The sequence below is a fragment of the Peromyscus eremicus genome, chromosome 7 (assembly GCF_949786415.1).
Source record: "Peromyscus eremicus chromosome 7, PerEre_H2_v1, whole genome shotgun sequence".
Lineage (NCBI taxonomy): Eukaryota > Metazoa > Chordata > Mammalia > Rodentia > Cricetidae > Peromyscus > Peromyscus eremicus.
In genome coordinates, this window is record NC_081422.1 from 44,991,653 (window position 1) to 45,013,707 (window position 22,055).

Here is a 22,055-nt window from a genome sequence, read left to right on the forward strand (position 1 = left end):
AATATGGACAAAATGGTGTCTAGATCAAGGGCCAACCTTATAAAGGTGTCACTTCTCAAAGACTAGCTCATGCAGGGCTTTGTACCACCTTCCCTTCCTCCAGCCCCAGTCTCACCTCCGCCCTTCCCTCTTCTAAGGAGAATGTCCTCCAGCTGTCTGCCTAAGCTCCTGGCCGTCCTTCTCCAGAGAATTCAGAGTGGATAATGGGGAGGATGAAGCTGTAATTAAGAGCTTAGCTGGGAAAAGGGGGCCAAGGGAAAAGAGCAAAAGCAATCTTGGGCTGAGCACTCTGGGGACACAGATCAGAGATTAGAGTCATCTGAAGAAAAGCCCTAGGACTTCTCAGACACTACCTGGGCGACAGACCGGGTCTTCCTTGATGGCCTTCAAGAGGTGTAAATGAAAATTAAGTCCATGATGGGACTCAGCACTGCCCACACTGATTTTATGTGCATCATATCCACATAAATAGGTATAATGAAACTACATACATCTCTTTATTTAAGTAGAAAATACATTAATATAAGCAAAATCTCCATATTCATCTCTGTTTACACATATGATTCATATAAAAATAACTGGGCAAAAGCTTGAGCCCAACAAACTCAAAAGGCCTTTTGAAAAAGTAAAACATGCACATAATATGTATTTAAACAGCTTGGAAAGTTTATAAACAGTCATTTTAGCTGTTGTATGTTGTTGGTAGTTTTGCTCTTTTGGGGGGCCCACCACCCAGCTCCCAAATAAATCACACACAGAGGCTTATTCTTAATTATGAATGTCTGGCCTTAGCTTGACTTGTTTCTTGCCAGCTTTTCTTAACTTTAAATTATCCTGTCTGCCTTTTGTTTCTGGGCTTTTCCCATTACTTCTACAAATCTTACTCTTTATTCTGTGGCTTGCTGTGTAGCTGGGTGGCTGGCTCCTGAAGTCCTCATCTTTCTCTGGCTAATTTTTCTTCTCCCAGATTTCTCCTTCTATTTATCCTCTCTGCCTGCCAGCCCTGCCTATCCTTTCTCCTGCTTTGCCATTGGCCGTTCAGCTCTTTATTAGACCATCAGGTGTTTTAGACAGGCACAGTAACACAGCTTCACAGAGTTAAACAAATGCAACATAAACAAAAGTAACAAACCTTAAAATAATATTCTACAACAGTTGTGCTTGGAGGGCATGTGTGTGTGTGTGTGTGTGTGTGTGTGTGTGTGTGTGTGTGATCATCCATACACATACATGCAAGCTCACTCATGTTTTAAGCCAAAGAGACCAAGCTCAAACTTGATTCTTTACTTATGGGGTGACCTTCAGCAAGGTTCTGAACCTGGCCAGGTGTGTGGCACACTCTAAGTCTAGCAGCTGGCAGGTAGAGGCAGCAGGCTCAGGACTTCAAAGCTATCCACAGCTACAGGAGACCCTGTTTCAAAAGAAGAGGTTCTTTTTTTTTTTTTTTTGATTTTTTTGAGACAGGACTTCTTCTGTGTAGCTTTGCGCCTTTTCCTGGATCTTGCTCTGTAGAACAGGCTGGCCTCAAACTCACAAAGATCCACCTGCCTCTGCCTCCCGAGTGCTGGGATTAAAGGCATGCGCCACCACCGCCTGGCCAAGAAGAGGTTCTTAATCTCCTTGAGGCTCGGATTTATCAGTAAACTGGAGCTGACTGCTCCCCTGAAGAGCTGAAGTGATGAACTCAAGCCTAGCAAATGCTCAATGGAGAGCACAATACTCATTCACAAGCCAGAAAGGGCAAATCCTAAAATGTCCAATTATGCAAACAGCACAGTCTCAAGTGGGAAGGAAATACCTTTATAATCCACAACGTGGTTTTCTTTCCTCTTTGTTTTTTTCTTCACATTTCATTTATTCTGTTATTCTGTTCATTTATTTGTCTTAGAGTTTTCATTGCTGTGAAGAGACACCATGACCACAGCAAGTTTTATAAATAAAACATTTCATTGAGGGGGGCTTGATTACAGTTTCAGAGGTTCAGTTTATTATCATCATGACAGGGAGCATGGCAGCAGCAGGCAGACATGGTGCTGGAGCTGAGAGTCCTACATCTTATAAGCAACAGGAAGTCAACTGACACATTCCTATCTTGAGCATAGGAAACCTCAAAGCCCACCCCCACAGTGACACACTTCCTCCAACAAGGCCATACCCACTCCAACAAAGCCATGCCTCCTAACAGTGCCGCTCCCTATGAGATTATGGGAGTCAATCACATTCCAGGAAGTCAACTGACTATCACACTGAGGGAATCTTGAGCAAAAGAGACTTTAATTAGGGTTTCTATAGCTGCGATGAAACACCATGACCAAAAAACAAGTTTGGGAGGAAAGGGTTTATTTGGCTTACACTTCAGCATTGCTGTTCATGACTGAACAAAGTCAGGACATGAACTCACACAAGTTAGGATCTCAGAGACAGGAGATGATGCAGAAGCCATGAAGGACAGCTGCTTACTGGCTTGCTTCTCATGGCTTGCTCAGCCTACCTTCTTAGAGAACCCAGGACCAGCAGCCCAGGTATGGCACCACCCTCCACGGGCTGGGCCCTCCCCCATTGATCACTAAACGAGAAAATGCCTTACAGCTGGATCTCAAGGAGGCATTTCCTCAACTGAGGCTCCTTCCTCTGACGACTCTAGCTTGTGTCAAAACCACCCAGTACAGCATGGTAGTCAGGAGTCTTTGGCAGGTGTATAGAGGTCAAAGAACGGTTTGCAGTAGTCCATTCTTTCCTACAACCATATGGGTCCTACCATGTGGGTCCTGGGTATCGAACTCAGGTCATCAGGTTTGGTGGTAGGTACCTTTATCCCCTGAGCCATCTCAAGGGCTCCCTTTTCTTTCTTTTTCCATTTCTCATGTGTGTGTTTGATGAATACGTATGTGTGAGCATGTTTGTGTGTGTGTGGTCACATATGAGCACATATGCATGCCTGTGGAAGCCTGAGGTTGATGTCCGGAGTCATTCCTGATGTTCTTATTCACTGAGGCATTATCCGCTAAGGCAAGGTCTCACAATCAAACCCGAGCTCACCAATATGGCTAGTCCCCAGCTTGCTCTGGGGACAGAGCCTACTCACATGGGATCTGGAATCTGAAATCCAGTCCTCAAGCTGGCCTGGTGAGTATTCTAATGGGACACCCCACCTTAAGGCCCACCTTTTTCTCATTTACACTATTTTATTTGGAAACGTTTGTAACAGCGCAGTGAAGTTAGTCTTCAGAGACAATGGATGTCAATAGTTTAGGCATCATCGGTTTACTATAAAAGGGAAGCATGGAAACTATTTACATGATGAAATAAATGTTCGGAACTTCAGCGGGATGGACAGCCTCATGTGACACCATTTCAGCAGTGATTTCAGTCCACATACTTTCCAAGAAAGTCATCATCTCTAAATAAGAAGTAACCATGTCGTCTAGAACTGCTTTGGCGCCTCCACGCTCTGGAAGAACTTTGTCTCCAGTTTTCACACTGGCTGGTTGCATCTCTCCACCCTTCCTCTCAGCACCTGATCCCACAGCTGACACTGTGCTTGCAATACTTTTCCTTGAGACGTTTCCGGAAGCATCACACCACCATTGGCTACAGTTTCATAACACTCCTTTCAAGCAACATTCGGTCAAAGAGTGGGAGGATCTTCCTGAAAGCTTGACCAGCTGTGACTTGTGCCTCTGTAGCTTGGACTCTACACTCGGGGCCCCTGTGAGGAGATCCTAAGCCCAACTCTTCTTCCTCCTCCTTCTCCTTCCTCCTCCTCCTCTTCCTCGTCTTCCTCCTCTCCCTCCTCTTCCTCTTCTTATTTTTCCTCTTCTTCCTCCTCCTCTTCTAGAATGGCGTCTTAGGCTGGAAGGATGGCTCAGTGGTTAACTGCACTGACTGCTCTTTCAGAAGGCAGGAATTTGGCTCTCAGCACCCATATGGTGGCTCCCAAACATCTGTAACTCCAGTTCTGGCAATCAGATGCCATCTTCTGACCTTCACAGGCACCAGACACACATATGAATACACGCAGGCAAACACTCATACACATACAAATTAAGAAGGCTAGAGTTTCCAGATTCTCACTAGTATTAGAAAATTACTGAGATTATGGTAACAAGTCAGGCCCTTCTTTGCTGAAGAAAAACACATTGTCTTAAGTTCAGCAGTCCTCAAGACAGCCCACTCTCTAGCCAAAAAGAGAGAGCTCCCCCAAGGCTCAGCAAACCTCCAAGGACATTTGGAGAGCTTCCCATTACCGCAACCGAAGCATTTCCCCTAGATCTTGCTGTAAGAGGAACCGTGAGTCAGGGCTGCTAAGGTTGGTGTGGATGTGAGTGAGGAAGGCTGTGAGAGATGAGAGACTGAAACCTCCAGATCGTTGCTGTCTACATTGGTAGTTAAGGACCAGACAAGATTTTACTCAGAATGGAAATGGAAAATGCCTAGGAAGGTAAAAAAAGTGAGCAGGACAAACAGGTTTGAGGGGGATCTTCAGGGCTATTCTCTAAAGTACAGAAAAAGTATCAAAAGATGTTATCTAATGCATGTTCCAAATGGTTCGGTGTCTCAAACATCTGGCGAGCCAGGGCCAGCCAGATTTTCAGAGATGACAGGTGTGTTCATTATTCAGTAAGTGAGTTTAGTTAGGGCCCTGTGTCTGTGGGTTCCACAACCATGGATTCAACCGACTACCGGTCAAACATACCTTAGGGGAGGGGGTCGCATCAGTTTTGAATATATACAGGCTCACCAAAGAAAACAGTGTAAGAGCTACTTACCAAGGCTTTTGTCTTAGGGATTAGAAGTCCAGATGACTTAAAGTCTATGAGAGGACAGTCATAGGTTCTCTGAAGTGCTGGGCCACGCAGACTTTGGGAAGCAGAGTGGAGGTTGTAACATACATCTGAAAGTAAGAGAGTGTTTTCAGGGGGCAATACGGAGGAGGTAGGAAGATCTGAATCACGTGTGTGTGTGTGTGTGTGTGTGTGTGTGTGTGTGTGTTCGGAGATCTATACATGTGAGGGCAAGTGCCCATGGAGGCCAGAAGAGGAAGTGGATGCCCTGGAGCTGGAGTTGCAGGCAATTATAAGCCTCCTGACATGGGTGCTGGAGCTTAGACTCCAGTTCTCTGGAAGAGCAGTATGGGCTCTTACCCACAGGATTATCTCCCCAGCCCCTGAATCACTCTTCTAGAAAGGTCGCCTCTTTTAAAAGGAGCATGGAAGAGAACCAAGGAAAAGCAGACTAAGAGGCAATGTCAGAATCTAGCAAGAAGGAACGGTGGCAGCTTTTGTTTTACCTTGTTTTTGTAACAGGGTCCCACTGTGTAGCCCTGACTCAAACCTGCTATGTAAATGAGACCGGCCTCGAACTCTCAGAGAACTGCCTGCCATTCCTTCTGAGTACTAAGATTAAAAGTGTGCGTCACCATGCCTGGTGTGGTGGCAGTTTTGGCTAGGGTAGTGGCATCAGAAAAGGAGTACTAGACAATAAACACTATCCGTTTGGAAGGAAGAGCTAATAGGGCTGATAGGTTAGGTGTAGGAGGTGAGAAGGGATGGCATGTGGGGGAATCAAGGACAACACCCAGATTTCTGACCTGAAGAAAAGAATGGAGGGTAGTGGCATTGGAAGACTGGCAGACAAGGGGAAATTGGAGCTCTGTGTTATGTAGTGATATGTTCTGCACCCCAATAAAACTTATCTGGGGATCAGAGGACAGAGCCAGCCACTAGATTAGACAGAGAGGCCAGATAGTGATGACACACACCCTTAATCCTATCACTGAGGAGACAGAGACCTGTCTGGATCTCTGTGAGTTCAAGGCCACACTGGGAACAGAGCCAGGCGGTGGTAGCACACACCTTTAATCCCAACACTTGAGATCTCATGCCTTTGCTTGGGAAGCACACATGCCTTTAATCCCAGGAAGTAAGATGGCAGGACAGAAAAAGGTATATAAGGCGCAAGGAAACAGGAACTCACTGTCTTAAGACTGAGGATTTCCTAGAGGTAAGAGCTTGTTGCTGGCTTGTTCTGCTTCTCTGATCTTTCAGCTTTCACCCCAATATTTGGTTCTGGGTTTTTTATTATAAGACCTTTTAAGATTTGAGTTACCGGGCTGGAGAGATGACTCAGAGGTTAAGAGCTGTTCTTCCAGAGCTCCTGAGCTCAGTCGCCAGCAACCACGTGGTGGCTCAGAGCCATCTATAATGAGATCTGGTGCCCTCTCCTGGCGGACGAGGTACATGCAGGCAGAACACTGAATACATAATAAATAAATAAATCTTAAAAAGACAAAAAAAAAGATTCATGTTACAGTGTTGGGATGTTAAGTTTGACACATCCGTGAGATGTCCACCTCTGGTCTTGTGATCAGATAAAAATTGTAATAGGTTAAAAAAAAGATCACACCGTCTCGTCTCTCCCACTTCTTCCAGTTGTTCTTACAATCATCGTATTTATTAAGATACCGTGAGAAGGAAAAGGAGTTTGAAGTGTTGGTTCGTGCTTATTATCATACTGTGCTGGGAATTTCCAGGGAAAAATCAACGGACTGAATGAAGCATCTCTAGGAACACAAGCCTGGGACGTCATCTCTTATCTGTGCATACCTAAGACATACAAAGGGAGTGGAAACCTGCCCCCATCACCACTCTGACGGTTTTCCTGGGCACGAGCCCCTTTGCATCTCTCTACGTACTAACAGTTCTCCCTGGAGCCACATGGAGACTTGAACCCTGCTTGTCTGGAACATTTTCCAAAACTGTACTGCCACAGAATCTTGCTAGAAAGGGAAACTAACAGGGTTCTTCCGTGTGAAAGGGAGGCTAGAAATACCTGTTATAACAACAGCAACTGAGCGCAGTCTGTTTCCAAGGTGCTTTCCATTCCAGGAGGAATTTAAAAGCTAAGTTTGAAAATCCAAGAGACTGTATACTGGTGGCCACATGTACATCACTAGTCAAGACCCATCTGATCTTGTCTATTTATTTGTTTGTTTGTTTATGTTTGATTGTTTGGCTGTTTGAGACAGGGTCTCTCTAAAGATCTGCCTGGCTTCACCTCTCAAGTACTGGGGTTAAAGGCACGGGCCACCATGCCCAACCCTGTCTGGCCATTTTCATAAATCATTGGTGGTTGCTACAAAACAATACAAATGATGGCTAAGCTTATTCATTACGCTCACAAGATACAGTAACAAGCCAGTAGCCTCAGCACTCAGGAGGAATGCCCTGAGTTTGAGACCAGTCTGGGCTACACAGAAAGACCCCGTCTCAAAAGGTGGGGGAGGGTTGGGGTGGCGTGGAGAAATAGCTTAGTCCCTAAGGCATGAAGACCCAACCCAGAGCCCGCACAGAAAAGGGTCAGGTATGGTGGAACATGTTTGTAATTCCAGCACCAAGGAGGAAAATGCAGGCAGATCCCTGAGGCTCACAGGCCTACCTACTTGGCAAGTCCCAGTCAGCGAGAGACCTGTCTCAGAAACAACACTTGAGTTTGGCTTCTGGCTCCCACAGCACTTGTGTACGCACACACACACACACACACACACACACACACACTTACATACACACATACACACACACACACACACACACACACACACACACCACACACCAACAAACAAAAAATCCAAGATACAATGATTGCTTTTTCTCAATTTCTCACCTGAGAGGGTTTGTTTGTTTGTTTGTTTGTTTGTTTGTTTGTTTTAATCACCCCCACTCCCACCCCAAGACAGGGTTTCTCTGTGTAGCTCTGATTGTCCTGGAACTTGCTTTGTAGACCAGGCTAGCCTTGAACTCAGAGATCTACCTGCCTCTGCCCACCCAAGTGTTGAGATTAAAGGCATGTGCCACCAAGCCCAAACTTGAAATAAAACAACTCTGTTTTTATTTCTGAGAACTAGGCTTTCAAGAATTTTCTGTTTCCAAACCCCCACAATCCCCTCTATAAACAAACATTGCCCTGAGACTCCTAAAAAGGAAATGTGCTTTACTCCCTGGTGTCCAGAAAGTCAGACTCCACAGTCCCTGACTACCTTTTCAACCTCATCTCTGCTATCTCTGTGGGACACTTTGCACACTAGCAATCATGTGCAATTCCTTCCTCTTGAGTGTAGGTTAGACCAGCTTCTAAAGAATAAAATATAGAAATAGGTGTGAGAGACACACAATGGTGACTCTGGGTTTGTTGATGGTCTCTGTTGTTCACTCTGAGGAAGCAGCCATCATGTTAGAAACGCTTCAAAAAAGGGAGAGCCTGGGGTCTAAGTTAACCACCCTGAGGAGCGGGGTTCAGCCATCCATTGCCCAAGTGAGTTGGGAAGAAGATTCTTCCTGGTCAGGCCTTGAGGTAATCCTGAGATGCCTTGTACACAACCCCAAACCAGCAGTCCCAAGCTAAACCATCCCTGGCTTGCTGGTCCACCGAAACTGAGATAACAGCAGTGTGCTGTGTTGAGTCATGTGTACACTATGTTACTTGTTATGAAACAGTAGATAACGATTATGCTAGCCCAACAAGGTGGTTGTAAGGATGAAATAATATAAAGCACCTAAACCAGGTACAGTCACGTGCCTATACTCCCAACACTTGGGAGGTGGAGGCGAGAGGATCTGGAATTCAAGGGCATTCTTGACTACAGGGAGACCCTGTCACTTTTGTTAATTTTTCATTTTTGAAACAAGGTTTTAAAACCATCTAGGAAAATACCTGACACCACAGAAGGCACAGCACGGTGTCGGTTCGATTCCCCTCCCCATCTGTATCCCCTGCCACCACCACAATTACAGACACCAGCTGCTCCATGGCCAGATTCCAACCATCGCTTTACAATAGGTTTAGCTTCCCTGTCACCTGACTATCTTTTAAAGATGTAATAATGAAACAATATCTTCAACAACTTCCTGTTCCTGAGAGGGAAGACTAAGTCTGCGTTTGAAGCTCTGTAGGCTGCCCCGTCCTGTTTCTAAGCTCACATCCCACGACGCGATCACACAGCAGCACTCTACTAAATTACTCTCACTCTATCTCAAATATCCCTCCCACATTCTCACCCTAGTCGCTTTGCTCACTGACAAATACCCTTTTGGTATTCACTACCTCTCTTCTCCGGCATTCTAAACCACCCCCTGCTACCCACCCACATTAAGTACCACTGAGGACGATCCTTTTCCCTGACCTTTCCCAGACCTTACCACCTTACAGTAAACTTCTTTCTTTTCTAGATTAGTAACATTTACTCATTTGGTGTTGAAAGCCATCAGATACAGGCCAGTAGGTAAAGGTACTTCTTAAACATTATGGCCTGAGTTTTGATCCTACACGCTGGAAGAACTGGTTCTTGTAGTTCCTCCACCTTTATATACACACCATGGCATGTGTGCCCCTCAAAACTAAATAAATGTGAAGTAAATGATTATGTTTGTATTTAAAAAAAATTTAATCATCATAATAAAAACAGAAGGAGCTGGACAGATGGCTCAGTGATTAAGAGCACTGGCTGTTCTTCTAGAAGACTTGGGTTTAATTCCCAGCACCCACAAGGTGACTCACAACCATCTGAAACTCCAGTTCCAGGGGCTCTGACAGTAAGTACTCCTTCCTAGACAGCAGCAGCTAACTAGCTAAATAAAAAGCAGCAGCTAAATAAAAAGCCCAGTGCCAGAGTGGGTTATTTCTTTTGGAGCTGTTGGCCAGTGAAGTCGCATAGACCCAAGCCCCAGCCCTCAACATTACAGGCTATTGCCATTGTTCTTGGTTACCCTCTAGAATTTGATGGAAAGACCCTTTTTGCTGAAGACACCACACGCTTGAGTCAGAAAACATAATGAAATCAAACTGGTACTGACCTGGAAGCTGCATCCCTACTAGCTAGCTTTCATAGTGCATGAAGGTTCAAGGCACACTACCGGAGGAGACGATAATCATTATTCATACCCAGCTGTGACCCCTACAAACTACAACAATGACTGGCCTGGAAAGACACACATTAGTGCAATAGAGTCACAAACATCCCCTGGTACAATAAGAGTCATGGTTTGAATGAGAATGGCCCCCATAGGCTCATATATTTGCATGTTTAGTCTCCAGTTGATAGATTAGTAGGTGTGGCCTTGTTGGAGGTGTGCTGCTGGGGGGCGGGGATTGGGGGTGGGGAGTGAGGTTTCAAAAGCCCATGCCAAGCCCAGTCTCTGTCTTTCTTTCTTTCTTTCTCTGTTTCTGTCTGTGTGTGTGTGTGTGTGTGTGTGTGTGTGTGTGTGTGTGTGTGTTCTGCCTGCAGATCAGGATGTAGAGCTCTCAGTGCCCTGCCACCATGTTCCTCACCATGATGATCATGGACCAACCCTCTGAAACAGAAACAAGCCCCCAATTAATGCTCTCTTTTATAAGTGTCGCCTTGGTCATGATTTCCCTTCACAGCAATAGAACGGTGACTAAGACAATAACCAACCACTTTCCAACTGGATTTAAGTCCTGCTCCACAAGATGAAACCCACACCTGGCACCATTATCAGGCTATGGTTAGACAGGTCATAGGCCCTAGGAGAGAACCTACTACTATTAGTCTGCTAAACAGACAGTAGTAAACTCTCCTAATGACTTATTGTTATACCCATAAACCAATGCATCTCTCAACCTTCGTATGAGAAGCTTCTATTTACAGTACATAGTAGTTAACACAGACACACAGCTGGCTAAGGTACAGAGAACAAGAGACTGCAAAATGTTCAGCCCTAAAAGGATATATAACATACATGTACTCGAGTACACACACACACACACACACACACGGCTCGGGGGTCATTGCAGAAGAGGAGATAGAATGTAAGAGCCAGAGGTAGTAGATGACCATAAGGAAACAGTCTTCTGGATACATCAGGACAGCTGCCCGTGAGCTCACATCAATTGCAACAGCATGCACAAACCTTGTGCAAACCCAAGCCAGACCAAATCCCAGCATGGAGAGAGGAGTGGGCACACAATCCCACAACTAACTGTAGAGCTATTGGCAACGGTTAGTCACCAGCAGAGGGAGAGGCAGTTTTCTCTAAGAGTCTAGCCCCTGGTAAGTCAACTATGCTCCAGTGGGAGACAACACATCTAAAAGGATTTGGGCAACATAAATTGGTCTTGAAAGGGGTGGGGGGTAGTGCAAAGCTGCAGGGGGGCTCTGGGAAGAGCTGGGGGAGAAAGGAAGAAAAGAAGAGGAGGAGGAAGAAACTGCAGAAAACATCTAGTCTAAGGATTCCATTTACAGGTTAAAGAACTAAACCTAGAGATGAGTGTGACTCTAAATAGTAATGACTTTGGGACCAGCATTTGAGTCCCAAAATGTTCTAGTTAATCAAATCTAAAAATACATGCCAAGTGTGATAAAATTTCAATTGTTAATAATTTACCATTCATTTATCTATTTAACAACAACAACAAAGCACTGAATGCTATTTACTAGATATGTTACTTAGAAGAAAGGCTTTGCTTCACAAGCAATTCCCACAAGAAACAACAAAAGCAGTAATTACAATGTAAGTTTGACGTTGCCTCTGAAAGAGAGAGAAATGTCGGGAGCCAGACTGACCCAGGACTTTCTCAAAGGCCCCAATGAAAAGACAAAGGAGCTTCAGTTCGATGTCCTTGTCCAGGAGTGGACTTGGCAAGGCCAGTCTAGGGCTGGGTAGGACTGGAGCTAATGCCTTGAAAGAATCAAGTTTGTGGCTTCTGGGGACCTGACTTTTGCCCCTGGGCTGTGGTTATCAGTCCTTAGGCAGCGATATCTGAGGTATCCCATTTTCTCTTTGTCACCGTCTCTCTGCGGCCCTTGCCATTTCCCCTCTGCAAATAGTGCAGATGCTGCTGCACTTCTTAATAAACTTGCTTGGCATAAGTTAACTAATACAAGCCCTCCTGCCCCAGCTATTGCTTTTGTCTTATTTCTCATCTCTGGTCCTCCCACTCAACTCCTCAAAGTTCAGGGTCCATATTCCTGCTGGCTTGGGTCAAGAGGAGCCCAACATGGGGCTCAAATCCATGACCCTGAAATTCAGTCTTATGCTCTATCAACTGAGCTATGCAGGTTCCTATCTTTTTGGTTGGGAGCCTAGCCTCTATAATGGCTAAGCCATCTCTCCAGCACTAGAATGGACTTGGGAAGGCCTTCTCAAGACCATTCCTAAACAAGGACACAAGACTAAAGTTCCCTTTGTCCTTTCTTCAGAGCCTGAGAAAATCTTGGGTCACTCTGGCTCCCCATGGAAAAACAAGCCACCAGTATACAGTATAGTATCTTTGGTCCTTTCAATGAACATTCACTAATTCACTCACTCATTTGCTTTACAGACAGATATATTTTAATAGGAGAGCATACAGAATAAGCAAATGTTATCTTTGGGCCAACAACACCTCTAAGTAGGTAAAAGCACTTGGTTCAAAGCCTGGCGACATGAGGGTAGATGCCCATGGAGACCAAAAGAGGCATGGGATTCCATGGTGCTGGGGTTACAGGTTGCTGCAAGCCACCTGATGTAGATGCTGAGGTCATCTGATATAGATGCTGGGAATCAAACTCCACTCCTCTGGAAGAGCAACAGATGCTCTTAACCTCTGAGCCACCTCTCCAGCCCCTAGAGACTAAATTTCTTAATAGATTGAACATCCTTTATTACTTCTAGTTATGCTAAAGTTACAAGTTTCTTCAGTGAAAACTGGACACATAAATCATATGAGGCAGGGCTGGAGAGGTGGCTCAGAGGTTAAGAGCACTGGCTGTTCTTCCAGAGGTCCCTAGTTCAATCCCCAGCAACCACATGGTGGCTCACAACCATCTATAATGAGATCTGGTGCCCTCTTCTGGCATGTAGGCAGAACACTATATGTGTAATAAATAAATAAAATCTTTAAAAAAAAAATCATATGAGGCAAAGAATGACACATATACTGATGGTATATACCAAGACTGATGGAAATGCTACCTTTACATGCATTATCCACTATAGTCTCAGTTTATTGAAATGTGGGCTGCTACTGTGGAACAACAGACCAAATACACCATTAATATCAGTAAACTACTTATTTATATTTGTCTGGAATTCCAGATGTCATGAACACCTGCATAATTTTAACTTAGAAGAATGCATAGTAACCACATGTTTTAAACAGTGTTAAAAACAGTCAACACAAAGAGCTATGCTACTCAGTAAAGCATCTCCTATGCATACTTCTCCTGACTGATCCCACTTGCTCTGATCACTGAATTTTCCCATGCAAGCTGAACTACGTACTTGGTGCTCTTCACTATCTTTTCATCACGACTGAATTGCCAAGAACGAATCTGCTTGCTTTGCACAAGCAGCTGTTACCCTGTGTCCGGTTTGTATTCTAAACTTCTTAAGTACAGGGCTTTGTATTCCTCTTCACATCACAACTAGTACACACTGGATTCTCAGAACACTGCCACCTAGTGAATACTGAGAAGGCTTATGCACTGATTATGATTCCAGAGGCACCTGTAGAAAAACAGAGCCATGGGAGTAAATAAGGACTTTTATTATAAATTTTGACAATGCAATGCGTACTTGGTTAAATTTTAGTAGTCAAAAACTTTATTCATGTGTAATATTTTGTATTGATTACTAGAAAGGCAGGATTACTATTACTTCAAAAGGTACTTTGTCTTTCAAGTCCTACAAATACCATGTAAGGTGGGCATTTTTCTAATTTTACTGATAAGAAGTTTAAATTGAAAAAAATTGAGTTATTTGTTTAAAATCACTCAACAAATAAATTGCAAATGGGCCATGACACCAAAATAAACTATATATATATCATGAAAAATAATCTCTATATATCATTACACACACAACTAAAAATAACTAAATCTTTACAAAAAATATAGTCTCTAGACTGTGCCCTTAAATTTTTCCCCAAGGTTCATATATTATAAATTGCATAAACATTTTTGCTATTTGTATTATACCAAGAAAAAAAATGCTAAAAATGAGATAACAGAGAACACACACAAGGAAAATGGATTTATTTTGCTTTTAAATAATTCCACACCAAAACATTTTGCTGAGTATGAAATAATTTTTAATCTCTAGACAGAAGATACTCTAAATGGCAATGAGAGGACTGGAATGCAGCTCAACATGCTTGGCATGTGTGATGCCGTGGGTGGAGGGGTCCTCAGCTCTCCCCTGCTCCCTCACCAAATACATATTCAGGACATACTGAAAGTCTGATTTTTAAATACACTTAAATATGGATCTTACAGTTACTTTAATGCTCAGCATTCTAGAATACAACATGGGAACACAAGTATGTGGTGACTGCTGGATATTCTAAGGACAAAGGGCTTTTTCAATTATGAAAAGCAATCAGCCTTCCTATAATTTAACCCTAAGATCTAGTCTCCTTTATACACGACAATGTTGTTGTCAGTTTCATATACTTTTACTTTATAAAGAGCTCCTGCAGGAAGAAGTTTCTGGAGGTTTTCCCAGATGTAGACAGCTACATTTTCTGTTGTGCTGAAGAAAACAAAGGAAAGAAGTTCAAAATACAAATAATGGAAAAAAAAAGTCATTTTAATATACAGAGAAAACAGGAATTCCAGTAACGTCTATCGTTACACCAGTAGTTTAGAAATACCACAATAATCACATCAAATGTTAATTTGTTTCATTTCTACTGCTCAACACGAGACAGTGACACACACACCTTACAACATCTGCAAAGTACGGCACGTCCAGATCCAGGTTCCTGTGATCCAGGGGCTTCATGATGGCCTCCTGCAGACGGAGAAGAGGGAACAGCCCAAGCTTGTTTAGGACTCAAACACCAAAGTGTTCCTTCCCCCAAGTCTCTGAGCAACCCTCTCTCATTTAGCCAAGACCCGACACTGGGGAGCAGTCTTACAAGGTTGTGAAACAAAGTTAGGCCTAGTTCTCTGTAATGACTATGTATCCTGGCTCCTGATGCAGAGGGAAGGAACCACAAAAACAGTGTTCCTGGAACTTCCTAGAAAAAGAGCCACTGTGATTCACAGTTCAGTTTAGCACTTCTGAATTCTGTCTAAAAGTACTAGAAACACTTTTCCACAGCACGGTGTCACCTACAGAATAGTGCCCTGTATCATTAAGACATGGCCTAAAATGATGGACATTTCTAAATTTCTGCCCTGAAAAATAATTTAACAGTGACCTTCTGTCTCAGAGAAAAAATAAATATGGGGATTATCACTTCCTGATGTTTACATATATTAACATAATGTTTCTTCTTATGTCATTGGCAAAGATTGTAATTGCCTTATTCTTTCTAAATTTTTACCATTAGCTCTTGTACAAAAATTTAAGCATGTGTGACACAAACTCATTTTCTACCTGGTCTGATTTCAAGAAGGCACACTAATATAACTGGTTTTCTTCAGCAGAACTGGAATCATAAAAAGACTGAGTCCTGCCAGGTGGCGGTGGCATGCACCTTTAATCCCAGCACTCGGGAGGCAGAGCCTGGCAGATCTCTGTGAGTTTGAGGCCAGTCTGGTCTACCGAGTGAGATCCAGAACAGGCACCAAAACTACACAGAGAAACCATGTCTCGAAAAACCAAAAAAAAAAAAAAAAAAAAAAAAAAAAAAAAAAAAAAAAAAAGAGCGAGTCCTACGTCAACTCCTAAACCACTTAATTTTTAAAATAAGTCAAATGAAGAGATGTGAATACCAAGAAAATAAATATCTTTGCTCTATCTTGGATTGGATCCCAGTTCTGGCTCCAAGTTCTCAATTTCATAGGACTCTAACTTCACTCTATGGCCACAGAAAGCCACTTTTTCTAGTGGGAGTATGTAATAATTTAGGTAACCAAAGGAGGAAAAAAACCCCAAGAGCTCTCTAAGTATTCAATCCTTGACTGCTTAGGCTTCTCACACTGTTGTCTTATAGCACACAGTACCACGTATATATGTTCTGTGCCCCTGTAAATGCAAAGCCCGTCTTTAGAAGTCCTCTAAATTAATAAGCACAGAGCTATTCATTCATTCATTCATTCATTCATCCCCTTATTCCCTTACTCAATAATTTTTGACCACTTACTATTCTTTACCTCCTAGAAAAGGTAATGTGTATGTCTCATTCATTCATCTTTTTATTTCCAGTAATTAGCTTTTAAAATGATGCAAAGAAACAAATTTGTTGAATATATGAACAATATGAGAAAGTAATTATTAGTAACATCGTTTTACAAAACATCCTGTCAACCTTCAGAACAAAAGTAAGCTGAAATGAAGAACTAAACAAGCAGCTTGAAATGGTGGGATAATGGAAGCAACTAGGTGAAAAAAAGTCTCCACATTGTGAACAAGAAAGACCACATAATCTGGGGCAATGGAGTTAACTGTCCAGCATCCCTCAGTTTTAATTTACGGAATGAAGAAACTGGAATAAATAATCTCTAAAATCTCTTGCAACACAAGAATTTACGATAAAACAATCAAGAAGCTTTTTACTGAATACAATCTGATGTGTTATCTCTATCATGAATTGAGTATATTCTGATGTGTTATATCAATCATGAATTGAGTACATTCTGATGTGTTATCTCTATCATGAACTGCCTCGGTAACTCAGCATCAAGTCACAGTTGTTAAGTAAGTGTAGTCTTGGGGCTGCAGAGATGGTTCAAGATGGAGAAGAGCCCCAATGCTCTTTCAGAAGATCCAAGTTGGGTTCCCAGAACCCACAAGGGACAGCTCATAACCACCTGTCACTTCAGTTTACAGAGATCCGAGGCTTCCAGCCACTATATAGTCACCTGCACTTGTATATTTATGCTAGGACTCCTTCATTCAATTCTGTATTTCCAATACTTAAGCTTTAAAAAAAATTGGTTCACATAATTAAAAATAAATCTTAAAAAAAAAATGGGGAGGGGGGCATGGTGGCACATGCCATAAATCCCAGCACTCAAGAGGCAGAGGCAGGTGGATCTCTCAATCTCTGTGAATAAGCGTAAGATTTACAGAAGTAAGAAAAGAAAAAAAAAAGTCAGGAAGCAAAAGGTAGATGAGATAATTTAAGGAAAGCTGGCAAGAAATAAGCCAAGCTCAGGCCAGGCATTTATAATTAAGAATAAGCCTCCATATGTGATTTATTTGGGAGCTGGGTAGTGGGCCTCCCAAAAGAGCTAAAAGAGCAAAAACCCCCAACAACAAGGAGATGAGCATGTGACATTTCTCCCCATCACTACAATACAACTCTGACTACTTTCTAGTAAGAAGACCTTAGAAGACCAGTTGCTATAAACTTTCTCCACTCCCCCACCTACCCCAACTCATAAAGTCATGGCACCTCAATGGATAAGGCAAACAGAGTACTAAAAATTATACTTAGGGGATATCACATAATAAACAACTAATATGACATTACCTCCATGTATTCTTTGAGGTCAGTCAAATTCATAACCATTCCTGTAACAGGATCAATCTAAAGAAGAAAAAAGGGTGTCTATCATTCTAGTAGGCTCTCCATATTTACACTTTCACAGAGCTGGATGGGTGGCTCATGCCTGTAATCTCAGCACTTGGGAAACAGAATCAGGAGGATCTGAAGTTCAGAGCCTTTCTTGGATACACAAGAAGTTCAAGTCCAGCCTAGAAGGCTACATGAGATCCTGTCTCAAAAGTAAAATAACTTTACAAGTTATTAAAGGCTGTACAACATGCAGCTTGTGCCCAAATTTTCCTTTATCTTAGGGACACTTATTGTTCTCAGTGCAGAAGCACCATGGACTTCCAGCACCCTCGTCACTAGATGGATCTTCTGCCCATCCATATGTAACAGAGAGGCCTGGCATGGCAGCAGCTCACCACACAGAGAGGCCAGCAATGAAGCAACTGAAACACAAGCTTTCAACACAGATTTCACCACAGTGTCTGGAAGATGGCCCAGAATCTGAACAACTCCACACACCATTTCCAGCACGTACCTCTCCGTGTACTGTCACCACAACTATGGGAAAGAAAACAAAAACACCAACAAAAACAAGTATGACTTTCAACAGATCAGCATATAAGCACAAGTTAGCAACATAAATTGTTAGCTCTCGGGCCCCCAAGGCTATACGTCAATTTTTCTCCCAACATCTATTCTTTTAGTTAAAATCTTCTTATCAATCAATGTAAGACTCAGTCCAGAGGACCTTGGCAGGAGCTTTGGCTGAGCGGAGGAAATGAGCCAAATTCAAAAAGGTGTGGATGCTACTTATAAGGCTGACGTCCTTGAGAGGAGGGAGATGTTGTCTTCCTGAAAAGTAGAAAATGCACATGCATGCCCAGCTCTGTCCCAAACTGACCCAGTCCCTCCGCAGACAAAAGTACTCATCTTTTACTTTCAAGAACGTGTACTCAGCCCACAAAAATGCTTTGCTGGAAAACAGCAGGTGTTCACAGGAAGCATTTGAAAACCTGGTCAGTACCGTTGTAATGGAATGACTTTATACTTCTGTATTTTTCTGTTCCACACAAACACTACTGGGTACTCACTCCATGGTGAGTAAGTACACTGAGTCTGGGAGGCATCTCAGAAAAAAGAGTCAGGAACTAAACCAGAAATTCGGATCTCCTGAAGCTTTATGTAACCCTACCTCACACACACACACACTACTACATTATAGGCTTATGTAGCATGCTTTGAGGCACCAGGTATGTCTCAAAGAATAATGTCCCTTTTCCTTCCACAACTACTTCCTTAAAATACTGCCAGCAGAGTTTTACATATAAACTACTTTTCTGCCATACAATACATCCCTAAGCAACAGACCCTTTTTGCTGGCCATTATTTACTCAAAATAAAAAATTTTTATTTTTTTTATTTTGCTATGAAGGTTTTTTTATTTTAAATTTTAACTGATACATAAAACATAAAAAAGTCTACATATAAAGGGGTACTATTTGATGTTTCAATCCCTATATACATAGTATGGCATTTAAATCAGGTTAAACATATCTGTCTCCTCAAACACTGATTACAATCAAATTTTAACATTGGTTTCAGCCCAACCTAATTAAAAGGACATGCCAACAGCAGTTTTACTATGCATTCAACTGTCAAAGAAAATGCTTTAAGTCATTTTTGTTGCTGTTGTTACTTACTATTATCTTTAACAGAATAGACGGTTGTGAGGCAAACTATAACACTTACCCAACCAAGACAATAGCTCTTTGTCTTGGATTTCCACTGAAGGGCTCAGAGCACCGCCACTGTGCACAGGCCTCTCAGTCAGACCCTGTGCTTACACCACACACACTTCATTCTTACTGACAGTGTTCTTCCCTCACCTTTATAGTTGTGTCCATGGCCATTGGGATTGTTGCATTTCCCAAACACTGTCAAGTTCTCTTCATCGCTCAGAGAGGGGCTGCCAACAGAAAACCAGAAAAACTCAGTGTGAGACGGTAAGCTTTGCTCTGGATTTTGAAATCTACAACTTAATTTTACTTTACATGATCAACCGAATACATCGCTTGGATTTCATTAGCCACATTTCCATCAAGAACCAATGTACACTCCCTAATTAACTACAGTACCTCATAAAATGACCAAAAACCTTAATTTCAACCCACTTAATCGGCTCACAGTTAGCGCTTGTTCTCTTGGCAAGGTCTCCTGTATTGCAGGCTGGCCTCCAAGTCACCACGTAGCTTAGCATAACTGAACTTTTTTTTTTTTTTTTTGGAGTTGAGGATCGAACCCAGGGCCTTGTGCTTGCTAGGCAAGCGCTCTACCACTGAGCTAAATCCCCAACCCCGCATAACTGGATTTCTGATCCTCTTGCCTCCGCCTCACAAGTGCTGGGATCTGGTACCACACTGACTTATGCAGGACTGGGGGTGGAGCCCTGGGTGCATGCTAGTCAAGCACTCTACCCACTGAGTTACATCCCGCCTCCAATTTTCAATTCTACAAACCGTGAGTATTAGCTATGCAACACCAGCAGAACAAAGTGAGGAACAATGATAAGCACAAGAGATACTTGTCCCCCAGCGGCTTAAAAACCTCATTTCTCCTGAAAAGCAATGACCTCTTAACGAACTTGCTCTTCTCTGCCTCAACTATTGCCTAGTGGGGACTTTACCAGTATGTTCAGGGACACTCAAATTAGGTGAAACTTTAAAATTACTACAAATAGCTGTCGTTCCAGACAGAAAACAATTTTCTCCATGGATTTGTGTATCTATACCAACTCAGCCAACTCCTTATCTTCTGCATCCTTACTAACCTGATGTTTAAGCCCCCATTATAAAAATCCCTTTGAGGGGCTGGAGAGACGGTTTAACAGTTAAGAGCTCTTACTGCTATTGCAGGGGACCAAGGTTCAGCTCCCAGCACCCACATGATGGCTCATAACTGCCTGTAGCACAAGGCTTTTGCCGAAAAATCCTCTCACTGTACAAAACATTTTCGATTCCACACACGGGGCGGTGACAAGTATGTGGTGTTCCCTACAATATCCCCGTCTCCTAGCATGGGACAAAGCCTTGTTCGGTAAGAAGTGGGTGGATGCTGTTAGAAATGATGTTCTCATCTCTCAGACGAGGGAATGGTTCAGAGAGCAGACCTTCTAGTGAGTAACGAAGCTCCCTTCAAAACCAACTCTCAGGTGAGGAGGCGGCCTTGGGTATCTGGGATTCAATTCCCAACTGTGCTGCTCGCTATAAAAAAAAGGGGAGGGCACCTTGTGTTGCACCCGGTAGCTCATGCTCCTGTCATTGTGCCTTCAGGATGTGCAGGGTACTGTGTGATGCCCGCCAGCTGCATGACTCTGGACTGGGGCAGCCCCGGGAGGGAACCAACCTCTCCAGAGTGGAGCCTCCTGGATCAGAGCTCTACCGCCCTCTCCCGGGCGAGGCTCGGTAGTGCGGCTCCGCACCTTCACCATTTCCTCTTCCGCCCGCCCCAGATCGGCTCTAACCCACGCGTGTGGCCACGCCCCCGGGGACGTAGCGGGAAAAGTCCCGCACTTGCGGTGACACACGTGATCACACCCCACCTGTGCAGCCGGTGGCTCGCACTGAAGGACACGAGGCGTGACAGTCGCGCGCGGCGGCGAACGCCACCCGCCGCGTTCATGGTCTTCGGGCCAGCGACCCCGGAGCGACCGGCGCTTCCGGCTTCCGGGGCTGAGGCCAGCCCCGCCCTCCGCGGCTGCGCAGTGTGAGCTCGGCCCTCGCCCGCCGGAAGCGCTCCTCCGGGGTGGTTTCGGCGCTTGGAGCCTCTCAGTCCTCCTGGAGGCGGACACTGGCGTCTCCTGCTGTTCCGTCTTCGCCAGGCAGTCAGAAATACTAGGACAGTGAGTGGGTGGGAGACAGAGGCCTGGACTTTTAAACTGCCCACGATAGTTTGTGTCTTCCCCCTTTCATTCCATTTTTGACAGCCCTGGGTTAGAACAGAAAAAAATCCAGTGGCTGGGTGCCCATATCAGATACACCCCAGCCCAGTACCACATTGGGAGTATCTTTAAATAAAGGAAACCCTAGCCAAGGGTAACAGTGCATTGCTTTCAGGGTTACTCCGGAGGCTGAGCCCGGAGGATTGATTTTAGGAGTTCGGGTCTATTCTAGGCAACATAGTAAAACATTAGCTCAAGTGTAAAGGAAAACTGTGACACTACAATATGCAGGTGAGAGATGTCGTGCAACGACCTTCTCAAACCAGACGCAGGCCTGAGAACACATTCACCCTTCAGAGCCCGCAGCCTTAAGCTAATCCTGGTTCTAGATGGATGGTTTTCAGTGCTTTGGAACAAAAGGCATTCGGGTGTGGTGATAATGTGCTCCCCAAATATTGTACACCCTAATAAATTTATCTCAGGTCAGAGAACGGAACAGCCACTAGATAGACATAGAGGCCACAAAATGGTAGCACTCACACCTTTAATCCTAGCATTCCGGAGGCAGAGATCCATCCGGATCTCTGTGAGTTCAAAGCCACACTGGAAACAGCCAGGCATGGTGACTCACGCCTTTAATCCCAGGAAGTGATGGCAGGAAGCAGAAAGGTATATA

General features: G+C 43.7%; 1 protein-coding gene and 1 pseudogene across 1 annotated transcript; both read right to left on the reverse strand.

The window, feature by feature from the left end:
- Positions 1-3,366: 3,366 nt before the first annotated feature.
- Positions 3,367-4,261, reverse strand: LOC131915614 (10 kDa heat shock protein, mitochondrial-like; annotated as a pseudogene).
- Positions 4,262-14,009: 9,748 nt separating this feature from the next.
- Positions 14,010-21,170, reverse strand: Pts (6-pyruvoyltetrahydropterin synthase). The gene is made up of 5 exons (XM_059266902.1): positions 21,041-21,170; positions 19,309-19,408; positions 17,419-17,475; positions 14,716-14,786; positions 14,010-14,525 (listed from the first exon to the last, which is right to left on the reverse strand). The coding sequence occupies exons 1-5, from the start codon at positions 21,118-21,120 to the stop codon at positions 14,402-14,404; spliced, it is 432 nt and encodes a 143-aa protein (XP_059122885.1). The 5' UTR covers positions 21,121-21,170; the 3' UTR covers positions 14,010-14,401.
- Between the last annotated feature and the right edge of the window lie 885 nt (positions 21,171-22,055).

What these genes read in the sequence shown, in the direction of transcription:
- Pts (XM_059266902.1), bottom strand. Translation starts at nt 21,120, where the DNA reads ATGAACGCGGCGGGTGGCGTTCGCCGCCGCGCGCGACTGTCACGCCTC. An exon ending in GCGAGCCACCGGCTGCACAG is followed by an intron (nt 19,409 to 21,040) that starts GTGGGGTGTGAT and finishes TTCTGTTGGCAG; the next exon opens with CCCCTCTCTGAGCGATGAAG. An exon ending in TACTTTGCAGATGTTGTAAG is followed by an intron (nt 14,526 to 14,715) that starts GTGTGTGTGTCA and finishes TGTTTTCTTCAG; the next exon opens with CACAACAGAAAATGTAGCTG.